Source organism: Chrysochloris asiatica, unplaced genomic scaffold (assembly GCF_000296735.1).
Source record: "Chrysochloris asiatica unplaced genomic scaffold, ChrAsi1.0 scaffold00001, whole genome shotgun sequence".
Taxonomy (NCBI): Eukaryota; Metazoa; Chordata; class Mammalia; order Afrosoricida; family Chrysochloridae; genus Chrysochloris; species Chrysochloris asiatica.
The window spans coordinates 49758909-49777374 of record NW_006408519.1 but is presented as its reverse complement, the minus strand read 5'-3'; the positions used below and the strand labels follow the sequence as shown (position 1 = coordinate 49777374).

At 47.4% G+C, this 18466-nt stretch overlaps 1 protein-coding gene across 1 annotated transcript in view; it reads left to right on the top strand.

Annotated features, from left to right (window-relative positions):
- The window catches only part of PTK2 (protein tyrosine kinase 2), a 150005-nt gene extending 140333 nt beyond the window's left edge, over window positions 1-9672 (top strand). The window contains 5 exon segments of the mRNA XM_006878226.1: window positions 2661-2703; window positions 3017-3123; window positions 6734-6889; window positions 8623-8703; window positions 9460-9672. Of these exon segments, the coding sequence (XP_006878288.1) occupies window positions 2661-2703; window positions 3017-3123; window positions 6734-6889; window positions 8623-8703; window positions 9460-9672 (600 nt within the window).
- Window positions 9673-18466: the final 8794 nt, after the last annotated feature.

Genomic DNA, 18466 nt, shown 5'->3' with positions numbered 1-18466 from the left:
AGACGTTTTCTTGTACTTTATTTATTGACTGTGCACAGACTTTCAACTTTGTGGATCATGCCAAGTTATGGGTAACACTGTGAAAATTGGGTGTTTCAAAACACTTCATTGTGCTCCTGAGGAACCTGTGCATAGACCAAGAGGTTACTTTCTGGTTGGGATCAGGAAAGGTGTGCATCAGAATGGTATTCCTTCACCATCCTTGCTTAATCTGCACGCTGAGCATATAATCCAAGAAGATGGATTATATGAAGAAAAGAATGTGGCGTCAGGATTGGTGGAAGACTGATTAACAGCCTGCAATATGCAGATGATTCAACCTTGCTCACTGAAAGCAACGAGGACCTAAAATACTGAACTGATGAGGATCAAAGAGCACAGCCTTCAGGATGAATATAGTATCTGGATACACAGAAAACTAAAATCCTCACAACTAGACCAGTAAATAATTTCATAATAAACAGAGAAAAGATTGAAGTTGTTAAAGACTTCATTTTGCTTGGATCAACTATCAACACTCATGGAAGCAGAGGTCAAGAAATCAAATGACATAATGCCCTAGACAAGTCTGCTGCAAAAGACCTCTTTGAAGTATCCAAAAGCAAAGAGATCAGTTTGAGGACTTCTGTGTACCTGTTCCAAGTCATGAGATTTTCAGTCACCTCAGATGCATGTGAAAGTTGAACAATGAATAAAGAAGACACTTGAAGAATGGATACATTTCAGTCATGGGTTGAAGAATATTAAAAGTACCATGGACTGCCAGAAGAACAAACCAATCTATGTTGGAAGAAGTGCAGCCAGAGTGCTCCTTAGAAGCCAGGATGGCCAGACTGCGTCTCTCATACCTCAGACATATTATCAGGAGGAACCAGTCGCTGGAGAAGGACATCATGCTTGATAAAGTGGAGGGTCAGTGGAAAAAGTGGCAGATCCCCAACAAAATGGATTGACACAAGGGCAGCAGAATGAAAGACAGCAGTTGTGAGGATGGCGCACAACCAGGCGCTGTTTCATTCTGTTGGCCACGTGGTCATTGCAGTTTCAGCCAACTCGAGGGTCCCTAACAACCACCACTGTTTGTTCACAGCTCCCTTTATAACACATCCCAGTTCAAACCCCCGGTGGCACCTGGCCTTTTCCTTGTTGACTGTATTACAGGAGCATATGCCCTCTTCTCGAGTTCCCGAGGTGTGATGGGTGTGTGCCACATGAGCCGGTGGTGGCAGTGCTATCTATTCAGCGTCCGTCACTCAGCTTGTTCCTAGTCAGCTTGTCTACAAACAAAAAAGCCAAGGGTCCAGGCTGCTCTGTGTCCCTCCAAGATCCCACAGTCTAACCACAACAGAGCTGGTGTACAGCTCCACCTGACTTCTCTGTGCCTGCCAGACTGGACCAGAGCCTGGTCACTGATCCCAGGCATGTAGCCTTCCTCCAGAATGTTCCGGAAATCATGTTTTCTAGCTCACTGGACTTTCTGAGTACTGACCAGAAAGTCATTGGTTTCTTAAGCCCCTTCCATGGTGAGCAGCTGCATGACTACCTAAATCGAGAGTGCAGCCAGCCAGCAACACAGCCTTCCTGAGGACCACCCTTCCTGCCATCCTCTCTGCAGCCCATGGCCTCGCCTGCCCGTCCTCAGGCTCCTGAGCCCTCTCCTTACTTGTTGTCATTACCCAGGCCCTGAAGACTCAACCCCTCTGCTCTGAGGCGTTAACCCGGACCCACTGCCATCTAGTAGGATTCGGCTCACAGCAGCCCTGAAGGCAGGAGGTAGAACTGCCCCATGGGGTTTCCAAGGCTGAAACCTTTACAGAAGCAGACTTGCCTCATCATTTTCCCGTGGAGCAGATAGTGGGTTTGAACCACTGACCTTAGAGTTAGCAGCAGACTGCTTTAAACACTGTGGTATCACAACTCCTTCCTGTTTGTGGTCCGGGTATTAATGGTAATTTAATTACAGTGATTGGTGCCTAGGTGAAGTTGGGGTTGTCTGTTACGGTACCCCATCTGACAGAGTGGAGAACTGCCCCCAAACGGTTTTCTAGCTCTTCGCTTTATGGGAGCAGAACACCAGGCTTTCTCCCACAGAGCCACTGATCAGTTCAAACCGCTAGCCATCCAGTTAGTCTCTGAGTGTGTGGCCTTTTCACTTGTTTAGAATACAGTTTTGGATATGATGTCCCGAGTCGCCTTGGTCTCCATGATCTAGTCCATCGTAACCTGAGATTCAGGGGTAACGGGGTCTGGTTGTGCTTTAGGCCTCAGCTGGCTAGACCTGTGTTACAAAGTCTTGTCCATTCCATCCCTGAATGTTCCACTTTGGAAAGAGTGGCTGGGGTGTGTGCATCCTGGGCCCACCAATGGGGAAAGCCTGCTAAAACTAACTAGACGTGGGCTTTACATGTGTTTTCAGTGTTCTTAAGAAAATGGCAAGCTGGCCGTGACTGCCCGTCATGTTCCTGTGGCGTCTGCCTGTCTCTCTTTACCGCCCTACCTGACAGGCCTGGAGGTTGAGTCTGGAGTTGCCCCTTGCTCATTGTTGAGCCTCAGGACTTAGCACAGACGGTCCCGGGGCAGGAGTGGGGATGGTGGGTGGGAGGGAGATCTTGCTCCAATTGTCCACATCAGCGCGTTGACGAAACGTTGTGTTTCCACAGACTGGGACCCAGCAGCACATCTATCAGCCTGTAGGGAAGCCCGGTAAGTGAAGGGACTGTGTGCAGGCTGGAGGCAGAATCTGCAGTGTGTGTGCTCCCGGTAGCTGTAGAATGCCCTCAGGCTCTTGGCGACGCTTTTCCCTCAGACCGTAGCAAGTCTGAGGTTTGCCAAAGTCAGCCACTGACCTGGAATATTGTAAAATAGAATTGGTTGTTACAGAGCTTCAGAAATGTCCCTGTCAGATGCCGTCCTCAACATTCTGGCCAGTGCTGTCAGTCATGTGTGTTTGACTTGAGAGTTGCTTCTTTACTGTGTTACTGGAAATCCCTTCATCATAATCATTCCATGTTCTTAGATCCTGCTGCTCCACCAAAGAAACCGCCACGCCCTGGAGCCCCTGGCCATCTGGGCAGCCTGGCCAGCCTCAGCAGCCCGGGGGACAGCTACAACGAGGGTGTCAAGGTGGGCGTCCAAGCCAAGTGAGCTTGTGGCTCAGCACAAGTCAGTGGACTTGGTGGCAGGGGCTGGCAGTGAGCACCGTAGTGTGGGGGGTCTGTTAGGGAACTCGGTCAGATCCTGACTTTCTGACTACATCTTCTTGGATACAGTGTTTGCTTCGGGTCACACCTGGTGTAAAGGAAGACCTTGAGTACGCTCCTAGTCGCCACATTTGGAAGTGTGGCTTGTCACTAAGTGCCGTGGAGTTGGTTCCAACTCGCTGTGACCTTGTGTAGGGTTCCCGAGGAACAGCTGCTGGATTTGAACCACCAGCCTTGTGGTTAGCAGTCCAGTGCTTATCCTACAGCACCACCCCAGGACTCTTACGAAGTGTGACTTATGGAGTCAAAATTCCATCGTGTAACTGCTGAGTGCCCACCCAGAGCCAGCTTTCAGGAGCCAGTGACCAGGCAGCTTCCGTGCTCTCGGTCCCTGAGTCCCTGAGTCTGAAGGCAGCTGGAGCCGTCTGTGTGTGGGATGCTCCTGGTTCCCACAAGGCCCCACAGAGTGCTGGCATGACTAGAACAAGCTTAAAGGCAGGCTTTCCTCTAAATAGGTTCACCTCACAACACAGGCATGTTCCCTACACCTCAGGAGCCCTCCCCACACTTTGAGCATCTCCTCACACAGCAGACAGAAGGCATCATCTTCCTGTGTGGTTTCTTGAAAGAAATCATTAAAATTGAGAGAAAATTAGGTTCATTTTCCTAAGCCACAAGAGCAAACTTTGAAAATAGCTTGTAGTGTGATGAAAGACCAAGTAGGTCAGATACCCACTTAGAGATCTGACCTACTTATTTTCACTTTACAAGTAACAGTGAATAGAAAGAATTGGGAAATAACCTTACTGTAAGAGCTTCGGTAGGATTCTGGTATGGCATTGTAGGATAAGCACTGGGCTAGCCACTCCTCAGAAACCCTAGACAGGATCATTGTAAGTTAGAACCAGCTTGTTGGCACTTAATACCAACAGCAACATACATGTTTAAGCAAGTAGAAATCTTCATGAAAATACAGAGTGTGTTATCTGGGTTCTGACAAACTGCGGCCTCTTCATCCCTTAGTTTTCTGTGCATTATTATGTACATAAAGTACAGTAACGTGTGAGCTTACAATATACTAAGGATTTTGAACAATATTTAACAAATGTGAAATATCCATTTCCTTATTATCTATCAAATTTAGTGTAAAAGAACACTATGATCTTAATGCTAGAATGCTTCGTTTTAGCTGTAAGGACCGAACAATTCACCCAAACAATGTGTAACCGGAAGTCAGTCTCAGTTTTTCTTGGTGGCTTTGCATTTGACTCTGAGTTATCTGGATTTTAAGCATCTGCTTTCAGTGGTTAGAATCAACTGTACATGCAGAGTGCTGGCTTGGGAACACCCTGCCACATGGCCTGGGAGAAGCAATAAGAGGCTCAATTGTTGCTTCTGGAATTCCACTGTGAAGAGTCCAGAAAGCATGGCAGCATTTCCCGCACTGACAGTCAGATCGTCCCTCTTCAGCAAGGATTGTAGCCACATCCGCTTTCTCCCTCCTGTTCCCTGAAGAGAGCCTGGACAGCCCCCTGGCTTTTTAAGGGACCTGCTCCTCAGTGCCCACAAAGAAGACAGAACACAGGGGGTGCCTCAGGAGCAAGCCCCCCATTTTTAGTGCCCTGAGAAACAGAGACTGCAAGAGGCATGCATGCTTTTCAGATCACTCTCTGGCATGGAGGGAGGATCCCGTATTCCCCACTTGACTTGGCCTTCCAGTTTTAGTAGGGTGACCCTGGTTGAGTTGTAGAGAAAGTAAGTCAATAAAAACCTAAAAATCTCCAGTCCCTTCAAGAGAAGCTGCTTTTCCCAGTTACACAAGTCCCTAAATGGCACTGTGAGTTAATTTGCTGAACTGCAAAATCAACAATGTAAACCACAAGGTTGATGGTTCATACTCACCAGCCGTTCCTTGGAAAACCCAATCTAGGTTGGAACGTACTCAGGGGCACTTAACACAGTCTTTAAGCACAGCCCCAGCCAGACTCTTGGTGACGGCAGGAGTTTTAGATGGTGCCATGCATGTCTAAGGATATTGGGGCGCCGGGTGGGTGCACAGCTGTGCAGTTTCTCCTTCATTAGTCCAACTTCAGAGGGCGGTGCTGAGTGAGGACCATGGGACCATTTCTCTTGAAGGCCCTTGGCATTGGGCTCGCACGCTGCTTGCCGGGCATCACTCCTGATCTTTGCATGTGTGTCCCTCATTTGTTCTGAGCGCCAAACGTGCATGCAATCAGCCCTTTCCTCGGTGTACCGGCACTGTGCGTGGGTGAGCAGTGAGCTGAGCTCCGGGGCACCTCCAGACCAGCTCCTTTTGGTTCTGCTTGTGGATTGTGACAGGGTTTGTCTGTTGCCTTATTAATGCTGTTTTTCTTTTTTCCCCTCTCTTGACACATTTCTTTAACCTTTCCTCACCTCCCATCCGACATAGCCGTGGAGGGTAAGCACCTTGTATCCGTGTGTCTGTCCAGCCCTGCATGAGATGGGCCTGAAAGCTGGGTGAGGGCGCTCTTGCTTGGGTCACCCCTTCTCGTGACCCACAGAAACCACAGGAGCCTTGACATGTGACAGAGGGAGGCATGAGCACCGCTGCTGTGTCCTTTCCTGTCCCCTCTCTCTCTCACACCCTGGCTCCTGAGCAGGCTCCTGGGGCAGCACCTGCTAGACTCAGGAAAGAGCCACTATCACGGGCTATAATCGGTCTCTTCTGAAAACACACGCTGCCTGCCCTGTTGTGTCTGCTGGAGTTGGAACCCAGGAGCCCTGGGGCACGATGCTTAGGCACTTAGCTTGGAACCCACCAGCCACTCAGTGGGAGAACAATCCGGCAGTCTGCTTCCTTAAAGATGGCAGCCTAGGAAGCCCTGGGGGCAGCTCTACCCTGTCCTAATGGACGGTTACCATGAGTCCACTGGACAGCAGGTTTGGGTGTTTGGTAGTTGGAACGCCTTATGCCGACATCCAGCTTCGGTGCCTGGGTTCCGGAGCAGGTCCTTCTGGCTCTTCTGGGCCCTGAAACAAGGCACTTCAATTCACATTCCTCAGGGTGGGGGGCTCCCCCACAGTGACAGGAGGGTGCTTTATGGGGTAGCAGGCAGTGTCCACTCAAAGAGGAACACCTGCTTCCACACTGAGCGACAGTCCTCTTTCCCAGTGTACAGCGCTTGCTTGCCCCTTAGCCAGGTCAGTAAGCTGTAAAATCTGTGATTCCTCAGAGGTGCAGAAAGTATGCGTCTTTCTCATGAGTGATTTTGGGGGAACACCAAATCACTTCTTTCCTACAATCTCGGGTTTTTAATGTTGGGTATCTGATGATTCCATCTGCTTTGCTTTAACTGAGCTCAAAGTGAAAACAGAATACGGACTCATTGCCTGGACACTGGGTATGAATTCCTTCCCACTCAACCTCAGACTGGCACACGGGTTCTCCTGTGATAAGCTTTGATCTCCCTTAAAGGCCTGCCCTAGCCTAATTGCAAGTAGGGTGTCTCCCCCTAGTGGGGAGCAAGAGGTAACTGACTGCCTGTTGTCAGCTTCAACCCCAGGAGATCAGCCCTCCGCCCACAGCCAACCTTGACCGTTCCAATGACAAAGTGTACGAGAATGTCACTGGCCTGGTGAAAGCTGTCATCGAGATGTCCAGTAAGATCCAGCCGGCCCCACCCGAGGAGTATGTGCCAATGGTGAAGGTAAGAGGTAGAACCTCATGGGGCATGTCTGTTCCTGACCCTGTCACGACTCCGACAGAGTTTGTTAGTAAGTGTTGGTCACAAACAAAGTGGGCTTCAAAAAGCCCATGGAAAAATTTCAGTATCTATCAGTTCCATTTTTCCACAAGCTTTTTGGAGCTCCTTGGCACAATCAGGATTGACCAAAGGGATGCAGGCATGTGATGCCGCTGCTGTAAAGCCTTCCAGGGTGAGGCTCAGATCACCTTGCTCCTGAAGGGCAAAGACGTCTCAGGGCTGGCACCTCCACAGGCGCTCCGCATGCTGTGCCTTGGAAGAGGGGGAACAGCTGTCAGCGGAGGGCTAGGACCCCGCTGTTCACTGCGCGGTTTGGGGTGTGGTTGGTGTGGCAGTCCCATGCATATATAGTTGTTTATTGTAGTCTGTTTGTTTGATGGAAATAAAACCTTCATACAGAAATGTGTTCATTTCAGCTGGATGAACTACCAAAGTAAGCAAGGAATAAGCATTTCCAGGGTACGCATAACAATAGTTTCAAAATTACAAGGCGGCTTCATAAAGCTACGGAAAAATGGAACTAAAACGTAGAATTTTCTACAAATGTTTTGACGCCTCCTCATGGAAACTCACATCACTGTGAGGAGACGCCTTTAGCAGCCGCCTTCACACTGAGCTGCTTTGGGCGAGGGACCGCAGGCAGGGGGCTCTGTGCTTGGGGGAAGGCTGACCTGGGAAAGAGCCACAGCTGCACCTCCTCCCTCAGCTTCCTCCTGGAGGGACACAGTGCAGGCTGGTGTTCCTGTACTCCAAGGTGTCCAGGACAGGGTGCCACCAAACTGGCTTCAGAGCTGGCACCCCTGAAGTGTGAGTGAGCACACTTTTGGGAGTGCGTGTTCGACACAGGAGCTCTGCTGTGTGCTGTTCCACTTCTCTAGCTCTTCTTCCGGGTGGAGCTACAGGACCCCAGTATCTAAGAGCGAGGTGAACCTTGAACAGTGCTGAAGGTCTTCGGGTGATTTCTCTGTTAAGCCATGGCATTTTGTGAAGACGGTGCTCTGTTCGTGGCCCATCTTCCTCTCCCACGCTGTCAGTCATGACGTGGAGCATTAAATTGTGGTACAATGTTAGAGAACCAACGCTGGACTGCTCACCTCAGGATGGGTGGTTCAAACCTACCAGCTGCTCCTCAGAACACCGAGACACGGTGGCATTGGTGGGAATCCACTCGACAGTGTTTCACGATAACAACAATCTTCCTTGGTCCCTTTATTTTTTTAACCCCCAAAAATGTCAGGGGTAGTAGTCTTGCTCATGTCTACATGGACAGAGTCCAGAGGGCATTGGCAGGATTCCACGATGGCTCCTGTGGTAGCAGTGGGAAGTTCTCAGTCTCTGAAAGTCCACAGAACGGACACACTCACTGACGGGCCTCCCTGCCTATTGTCTGCCGCAGCCTGTGAAGGACTGTCAGGGTCCCTCCCTAAGACTTCCTTCCCTGATGTCTGTGTCCCTGAACCCGAGCCTCACTTGCTAGGTCTGTCTGTCTCCCTAGAAGTGACAAAAAGAAGCAAAAGCTGCCAGCGGTGACAGGTGCTGTCACATCTCACAGACCCCAGACTCTGGCTCTCAGCACCATCTGGTTCCGTCATCATCGCCCCCCACCCCAACCCCCCCCAGACTTCTCCAGCCTGCCCCCCGGAGGTGCTAATCCAACTGCAATTCTTGTCTCCTAGGAAGTCGGCTTGGCCCTGAGGACGCTCTTGGCCACCGTGGATGAGACCATACCCGTTCTGCCTGCCAGCACGCACCGAGAGGTAGGTGTCCTGAGGGCCCTGCTGGGAGGGCACCAAGGACACAGCAGGGGCACAGCCTCCTCTCAGTCCTCCACCACAGAGGCCGTGAAAGCTGACCTCGCCGCTGCACTACGTCACTCATGTCTCCCCGTTGCCCAGTTCCGCAGAACAAAGCTTAACATGCCTGGCACCTCCAGACCCATCACACTCAGAGCCAGCCTTCTTCAGTCTTGGCACCCAGCTGTAAACTCTCCTCTGGGTCCTGGATGGTTTGTCAGAATGTAACTGGGGCGTCTGCCCACAATTCTCCTGCTGCGCTGAGTACAGACACGGCCAGTTCATTCTTATGGCCCCCACGGGGGAGAGGAGGGTCCCGAGATCGCCTTCCTCCCCAGGCAAAACCGTTCTAGTGCACCCTGCCTCTGCCCTGCCCCCACCCCCAAGCCATGTGTTAGATAGAGCCCAGAGTTCACTTCAGGGCGAGCGGCTGTTGAGCCGGTAGGAAGAGTGCGTGACTGGAAGCCAAGACTCAGGTTTTTGCCCTGCTTGGCGACTGTCACCTCTGCAACAGACGTCTGTTAAGAAACTAAAGAACCCTCCCAGTCCCTAAGGTTAGCAAGCCCTAGACAGTGACCAGCCATACATGTGAGAGCATGCGCCCCCAGAGCAGGTTGGCCAGTTCCCCAGAGGGAAGCTTGAGTCTTCCGTCTTGTTTCTAAGGAGGATTTGTTGGAGTGAAAGAAACCCATTTCCCCTGACCTTTGTCTGGCCTTGCAGATCGAGATGGCTCAGAAGCTGCTGAACTCGGACCTGGGGGGCCTCATCACCAAGATGAAGCTGGCCCAGCAGTATGTCATGACCAGCCTGCAGCAGGAGTACAAGAAGCAGATGCTGACGGCCGCGCACGCTCTAGCCGTGGACGCCAAAAACCTGCTGGACGTCATCGACCAAGCGAGACTCAAGATGCTGGCACAGACGAGGCCGCACTGAGCCTGGCCGAGGGTCTGGCCTTCCGTAGGGGGGAGAGCTCCTCGCAAGATGTTCCCTCACTTCCACGTAGTGGGGTGAGGGTGGGGATCCTCACCACGTCTCCTCGCCGTCCCTGTGGTGGGGTGGGGGGTTCCTCTGAGATGTTCCCTCACCGTCCACCAGCAGTGAGGAGCCAGCCTCGAACCCCCTGTTGCCAGCACTTTAGCTCCCTCGCTCATGACTGTCAGCTGGCTGAAATCTTCTCCCTCATGCAAGTCCAGCCACATCCTGATTTGGGTTTTCTGTTTCGTTTTGTTTGACTTGTGATGTTCTGAAAAGTCGAGGAGCCAACATGGGACAGTTTTCTGCAGATGAAAACTGTATGTGAGATGCCTGTGAGGACCGCGCCAAGTGTTCTGCCTTCACACTAGGAGACAACGTGTCAGGGCTGACACGGGAATTCCTGAACTGCCGAAGCTGTGGATCAGAAGCAGGAAGATGCGTGAAGAATTCCGGGAAACCCACAGGGCTGAGAATTCTTTTGCCTGTCATCCACTTCTTATCCAGACTGGAATTCATTTCTGTTAGAACACCCTCCAGTTGCAATATGCTATACTACTTTACAAAGAAAAGAATATAAAAGCTATATTTTGAAGACTTAAGTCATTTCAGAAAGGACAAAAAAAAACCCAAACGGCCACCCTGTGTCTTGGCTGCCTCTCCCTCTCCCTCCCGTGGGTCTGTGAAGCCCCTGGTTGGGAAATAGCTGCAGAACACAACTGAGAACTCCCGTCGTGTTTCACCAGAATAATGGGCCAGTTTTTTTGCAGCGACTTTAATTTCTCTTGGGAGCAGCAATGCTTTGTACCAGAGCACCTCCAGACTGCGTCAAGACGTCCCGTCACCAACCCCATTTTTATGTAATTTCCATTTTTATATAATTTATACAGAAAATTGAAAGCCATGTTGATCACTCACAGCCGCGGGAATTCCCTGTCCCTTCATCGTGTCCGTCTGTCTGCCCAGGAGAGGCTGAAGCCGAACAGAGGGGTCTGGTTTGCTCTTCTACCCTATGGTTACACCACCCGTTCTGCTAAGTCATCATTGTGAAAGATACACCTTCCCTTTAGTCTGCTGGGGGATATAAATTATTCTCAGGAAGAATTGAATGAACTGTACAGTTACTTTGACCTATTAAAGGTGTTACCAGGAGAGTCCTGGGCATTAATAGCTTCCCTTTTGTGACTCAGTTTCTTCCAGTCATTTACAGCTTCTCCGGGGACTTGTCAGATAAAACATCACACGGGACAACTCTCACTCTGTTTCTTTTCTCGTTGGGTCCTCTAGAACAGGTAAGGACTTTCCCTCACAAAGACGGCCCCATCTCGGTTCACCTGTGCATTCCAGTATCTTTAGTGTGAAAAGCAAGACGAGCCAGTGTTCATGTAGGACCTGACAGAGACAGAGCCATTCCCACCACCAGGGGCCGTGTGGACACAAGTCCCATGGCAAGGAACTCGCTGGCGGGCTTGAGCTGGGCACCCATGCCACCCGAACTTGGTGGCTGAGGCGGAAGTGGACTCGAGCGGGAGGCTCGAACAGTGGAAGTCCAGGGAGTGGGGAACCCAAGTGGAAGATTAGAGGGGACGTTTGCTAGATGACCACACCACCGACCAGGTGGGACACAGTGCCGTCTCTAGGTATTTGTACCTTTTGGGAAAAGCACTGTGGGGCAGGTCACGTTCTCCTCAGCCCTTCTGTGCTTCAGTTTGCTCATCTTGTGAGGACTCATCTGAGCAGCCGTAAATGGCAGTGTCGGTCCCATGTGTCGTGGGGCGTCCCTGTGGGATATTTAGCAGCACTCCTGGTTGCTACCCCCTGGATGCTAGTAGCTCTCCCCACCCCCCCAGTTGTTTGTGACCCCTAAACTCTCTACACAAGTGTCCCTGATAACGAACGCCTGCGTCAGAGTCCATTTCCTGGAAGTGGTCCCCATGGGGGTGTGGTCTGACTCATCAGGACAACTGTCTCCTCTCAGGAAGAGCTGCAGGTAGGTGTCTGATCTTCCATCCCTCAGTCCTAGGAGAGGAAATGCACATCCCCTGTGAGTGTGTGTCCAGAGGCGCATACTGAGCCTATGAGCCAAAGGGACAAGGCTGGACTCAGCTACTGGAGGAGGCATGGCCTCCTCAATTTAAGAAGCTCGAGGTCCACATTCAGGGAACTGGCTCAAGGGGGGAAGGTCCATGTCTTCAAGTCCTTGGTGATTGTCCTGTGGTGTCTTCCGGCTCTGCTTGTGTGCTTCTTACATCTCAAAGATGATTGGCCTTATTAGCATCACAAAGAACCCCCTACTCCCAAATGATATCCTATCCATGGATCTATGGGTGAATGAGGATTGAGAATTAGAACATGCTTTGGGGAATACATTTCAATCAGTAACATGAACCTAATGAAGCAACCCAAATTAAAGCATCTGAAATCTTGTTGGTGTCAGGTGAAGTCAGGATGAAGGTCTGTGTTGGCAGCCTCACTCTCTGCCTCCTCCCACTGCATCTATTCCTGTTGATAAAATAACTAGAGACCAAAGGGCATCTGAAAGTAGAGCTCCCCCGAGTTTTCACAAAGCTAACTCCATCTTGTAACTGGGACCTGAATTCAGAACTATGGTAACTCCAGCACGCCAGAGATCCCAAGTCACTGTTCCCTAGGAAGGTGACTGACCCCCTCCCTGATTTTCTTACATCAACCTTGTTACTTAGACTACGTTTGATAGTAAAATGAACTGATTGGACAGCTCTTGGATGCTGTCCACCCCCATTGTTGCACATCTGGTCAGCAAGGTGAAGGACATATTGTCACCTCTCAAAGCGTTCACTACCCCTTCCAGAAAGACACTCGCACCACTGATGAGACGACCTAGAACTGTAGAACGTTTGTAGAACTTCACAGCTGGAATGCGATTCTGTGTATACTCTACACTTAACTCGACTCACTTGTGAGCATCTGTGTCGCATGTTCTTCATTTCTGAGAATGCCCTTGGCATAGACACAGTATAGCCCCTTTACTTCCTTAGGCCGCTGTGAATGAGACCTTCGGGCAGTTTTCAGGTTTTAACTATTAGAAACTCGGAATCCTGGGGTGGCACTGTGGGTTAACACTCCAGGCTGCAAAGCCATTTGAACTGCAAGGTTGGCGGTTCAAGTTCACCAGCTGCTGCTCAGAAACCCTATACAGGGTCGCTCTGGGTCAGAACCGACACGATGACACTTCACAACAACAACATTATAAACTAAGCTACTGTGATGGTGTTTCCACTTCACTAGGAGTGAAGTTCCTGGATCACGTAGTAAGATCTGCCAGGATGATGGTGCTATTTATTGCACACTCCCAGGGCCATGGACTGAGAGCTCCAATTGCTCCACGTTCTCGCCAGAAACTGGCGTCCTCGGTCTGTTTCACTTTCGATTTTTTGGTTGTCTGCTGTGCTATCGCATCTCAACTTGTGCTTTCTCAGTGAATAGCAACGAATGTCTTTTCTTGTATTGACCATTAGTATACCTCAAGTATTTGTCTTGATCTATAATTGGCTGATATTTTTGTCACTGAGTGGTAGGCATCCCTTACATGTCTTGGATGCCAGTCTTTGTCAGATACATGTTTTTTGTTAAGTGGCATGGAGTCAGTTCTGACTCATAGAGACCTTCTGTAGGGTTTCCAAGGAGCAACTGGTAGGTTTGAACCACTGACCTTTTGAAAGCATATCATCAGTTCTAATGCATCTCTAGGTGACTTTGAACTGCCCACTTTGGAGTTGCTAGTCAAAAGTGTAACCATTTGTGCCACTGAGAGAATCCTTCCATCTCAGTATGTTGTCTGATGAATCGCTCCATGGGTTTTGTCCATGTTCCAATTGGATTGTTAAGAGTTTTTACTGTTGAATTTTGAGTCATGATTATATATGAAGAGGATTCCAAAAGTGGAGGAGAGGAGAACCAAGTAGTAGGTACATAGCCTATCAGACCCTCCGCAACTAAAGGGAAACCAAATGAAACAAGTGATCATTCTGGAACTCTGACCCTCAGAGGAAAGGTTGGGGAAGTGGATCCAACACTTGGGAAAGGAGAGACAGCCTGGGGACGGCTCTCCCAGTTGGACACAGTACAGTCATTTTCAACTTTGCCGACAACTTCAGAGACCTCCAACTTGGTAGTACAGTGAACTGACAACAGGAATGGGGTGCTTTCTTGTCCCACAAGTTCCCTGTTGACCAGAGATGTGGCCAGCCTCCACCCTCATCCATCCCTGCTGTCTCAGAATTCACAGCCAGAGAGCAATGAACACAACAGTGCCACTTGGCACCTGGGTGTGAACGGGTTCTGCTACAGGTGTGTGGAGCCTGTAGAGATACCTGATCGGCCTTGAGTTGGCCCATCTGGTGACCCTTTGGCCCAGACAGACAGCTCCTGGATTCATAGGGGTTTGCTTCTCACCTGGGAAGGGTTTTCCCTCCTTTGGGGTGGTCTGCTCTTTCATCATCTCGCTCACTTGCTTCTATTTCTTTTGACCTTTTCTGCCTCTGCTTCCATTTTTTCCTTCCTTCTGTTTCTCACATCCTCCTCTTGCCTTTTTCATCTTTTGATTTTGTTTACTACTCTCTAGTCTCTTTTTCCATTTTCCCTCTCCCTGGTTTTGTCCAGTGTTTGTTTCTTTCCTCTCATTTTTCTGTTGTGTAACTATTCTACTGCTCCTCTTTCTCAGATACACTGTTTTCTTCTTGTTTCCAGATTCTTTTTCTCTCTTATTTTTTCACTACTGTTAGCTCATTTGTCTTGTTGCAGTGTGTGTGTGTGTTGTCCCACCTGAAAAGAGAATTCCTGCCCACACAGACCAGACACAAACGTATCTTCTGCAGCACCACCCACTTGGCAGGAGCCAATACTGGCTCCTATACGTCAGCCAAACCAAGCATGAACAGCAAACAGAACCAGGCGCACACTTCCATTCTCTAATTCCACCTGCCAAGAGCAGTTGTTGAACATCTAAGAATGCACCAACAGACAGTCATCAAAGACACAACACCACTAGGAATAGTGACACTACAATGTCAGGACAAGAGACTGGCTCGAACAGATGACCAGGAAGCAGAGCCAGTAAGAAGAAAAAAAAGATCATGAAAATAACTTGAGAATTAACTCAGAAGTGGTATTTAGGTCCCTTTAACACACTGAGAAAAATCCAGGAAAGCATGGAGAACACAGAAAAAAACACTTGGATGAATCAGGAAAACAATACAAGAACAGATGAAATAAATGGAAATTTTTAAATGACATAAAACCTGTAAAAAAATTTTTTTCAGAAGATTAATTCCAAGATTTCAGAAATGGACAATACATTGAAAGGGCAAACGAGTAAATTTGAATCAGTGGAACCCTGAATTACCTTGTAGCTAAATCTTTCAATACTAGTAAATTAGAAGGGCAATTAAGAAAGGGGAGGAAAAAACCCTTAAGCCTAAGGTTTATGTGGAATACCTTGAAGAGAGCTGACTTAACGAGTGAACAGGAAGAGACAGTACAGTCCACAGAGAAGAGCTGTAGGAAGAAAGCTGTTCTAACATCATGAAAGCTGAGAAGATGGACTTTTAAGAAGCTGGAAAACCACCAAACAGGATAGACTCCAAAAGAAAATGACTGAGACATACCATTATCAAACTTGTCAACATGAAAGATAACGAAAGAAGACAGAACAATGCAGGAAAAAACAAAAGTTAACTATAAAAAAGAACAAGTAAGAGTAAGCTCTGATTTCTCAGCCAAACCCATGCAGGCAGGCAGACAACAGAACGATATGTACAAAACTCTGAGAGAAAAAAGTCACCACCCATGAATCATATGCCCAGCAAAGCTGTCCCTCAATTATGACACGGAAATATGGACATTTGCATATAAATAGAAATTAAAGAAAAACATAGCAACCTTAAAAAAAATACTAAAGTGTGTTCTTTAGACTGAGAACCAACAACAGACAACAACCTGAGATTAACAAGATAAACACTATCCAAAACTCAATTCAGACATTGATATTTAAAGTGAAACTAACCCACAACACAGAAAATAGGGAGCCAGAAATATCTGTTTGTATTCAAGATAACTACAAAAGCAAAAATAAGGAATAGTGTGGATACTCAACTCCCCAAAAATGAAGTCAAGTCAATTTCAAAATGAAACAGACTGTTTTAAAACATGGGGGTGGGGGGTGGGGGTGTCACAGAGTAACCTAAAAAAATAAATAAATAAATACATTAAAATTAAAAAGGGAAACCTGAAAGATTTAGTAAGCATTAAAACAAAGGTAATGAAGAAAATGGACAAACAGCAAAATAACAGCAATTAGTTCACACCTAGTGATAATTACACTGAGTGTAAATGAATTAAATGCACCAAATGGCAGAATGGATAAAACAGAACCCTGCAATACACTGCCTACAAGAGACACACCTTACACACAAAGAAAAACAGACTAAAAATCAAACAATGGAAAAAATACATCAAGCAAATAGCAATAAAAAATGAGCAAGAGTGGCAATATTAATCTCTGATAAAATAAACTTTATGCAAAAACCAGCATAGGGACAAAGAAATACATGATGTCATGATTAAAGGCTCCTCAGAACATGGAAACGTAACTGTAATAGCTACACTCAATGAAAAGAGTCCCAAACAACAAAATCAAACTCTGATAGAAGGATTATACTCGACTTTAAAGTATAGGGGTATGTCTTTGAGTTGGTTCTGATTCATATCGACCCTGGATAGGGTTTCCGAGACTGTTAAACCTACGATAACAGAAAGGCTCATTTTTCTCCCACAGAGCATACAGTGGACCTTGCATACCCCAGTATGCTGCCATGGTTCTCTACACAATCATGTTAAGTAACATGGAGTCTGTTCCTACTCAGGGTGACCCTGGATAGGGTTTCCGAGGAGTGACTGATGAGTTTGAACTGCTGAACTTGTGTTTCAAACTGACTTTGCTGTCCAGTGCTTGTCCTGCAGTACTACACAGGAACTCACACAGTAGCAAGTAGATTCTAGCGCACCATTTTTGATGGAGGATCAAACAACCAGAAAAAAACTTAACAGACACAGAAGAACTAAGGAAAATCAACTAACTTGACCCCATAAACATACACAGAGCAATCAATAATAGCACAACATACATTCTCTCCAGTGCACATGGAACATTCTCCAGAGAACCTGTCTTAGCACAAAGCAAACCTCAATAAGTGCTAAAACATCAAAATAACTACAAATCATCTCAGATCACAGCGCCATAAAATTAGAAATCAACAGTTGAAATGTCAAGGAAACAAATACGTTAAAATGAATACCCCACTCAAACACCAGGTAATAGAGGAAATAAAAAGTTTCCTTAAACAAGAACAAAATTACTACATACCAAAATCTGTGGGACACAGCCAATGCAGTGCTCAGAGGGCAATTTATAGCATTAAATGCACCCATCCTAAAGAAGAAATAACCAAAATCAACACCCTAACCCAACATCAGCCAAGAGCAGCAATACACGCTTACAGTTGCCAGCAGAAAACAAGTAATGAAGGGTAAAGCTGAAATAAATGAAACAAAAAAACTATAGAATCAGCAAGACAAGAAGCTGGTTCTTTGAAAGTATTAATAAAACCAACAAACCATTGGTAAATCTAAAGAAAATTTCAAATAGTGTGAATTAGAAACTGTAAGTGATGCCACAATAGAACCAACAGAAATAAAAAGGATAACAGAATACTATGAAGAATTCTCCAACAAATCTGAAAATCTAGAAGAAAAGGACACGTTTTTAGATTACACATGACCTACCTAAACTAACAAACTGAGGTAGAAAACTTGTACAGACCTTCCTATAACAAAAAAAGAAATTAAGTTACTTTAAAACTTCTGACAATTACAAGTTCAGGCTTAAACGGGTTTACTGGTAACTCACATTCAGAGAGGTGCCGACATAAATTCTACTTCAATTTTCTCAGAACATAGAAAAGAGATGGGCAGCTTCTGAGTTCATTGTATGAAGCAAACATAACCCTGATATCGAAACCAGACAAAGGCACTGCTTCAAAACAATTAGAGACTACTAGTCCTGGTGTGGCGCTGTGGGTTAGACTGCAAAGCTGTTTGAACAGCAAGGTCGGCAGTTCAAGCTCACCAGCTGCTCCTAGGACACCCTATATGGGGTCACTATGGGTTGGAATCAACTCGACCGCACATAATAACAACAACATGCCTCCTTTATGAGGACTCCTAGTGTAGCGCTGTGGGTTAGTGTGCTGGGCTGCAGGGTCAGTTTGAATTCAAGGTTGGTGGTTCAAGCTCACCAGCCACTCCTTGAAAACCCTATACAGGGTTGCTATGGGTCAGAACCAACTCAACAGCACTTAACAGTAACAATGCCTCATGAACATAGATGCAGAAATTCTCAACAAAATCCTAGCCAACTGAATCCAATACAAAGTAGGAGTAGAAGGGAAATTCCTCAACATAATTAAGGGCTTATATACAAAACCAACAGCCAACATCACTCACTGGAAAGAAACCGGTTATTCCCTTGTGATCAGGAACCAGACAGGATGCCCTTTATCACCACTCCTATTCAATATTATTGCTGAAAGTCAGCCACAGCTAACTAAAGGCATCCAACTTGGCAAAGTAAAACTTTCTATTTGTAGATGACATTATCCTATGCATAGGAAATCCCAAAGACTCGGCAAGAAATTTTCTTGCCAATAATTTACTGGAA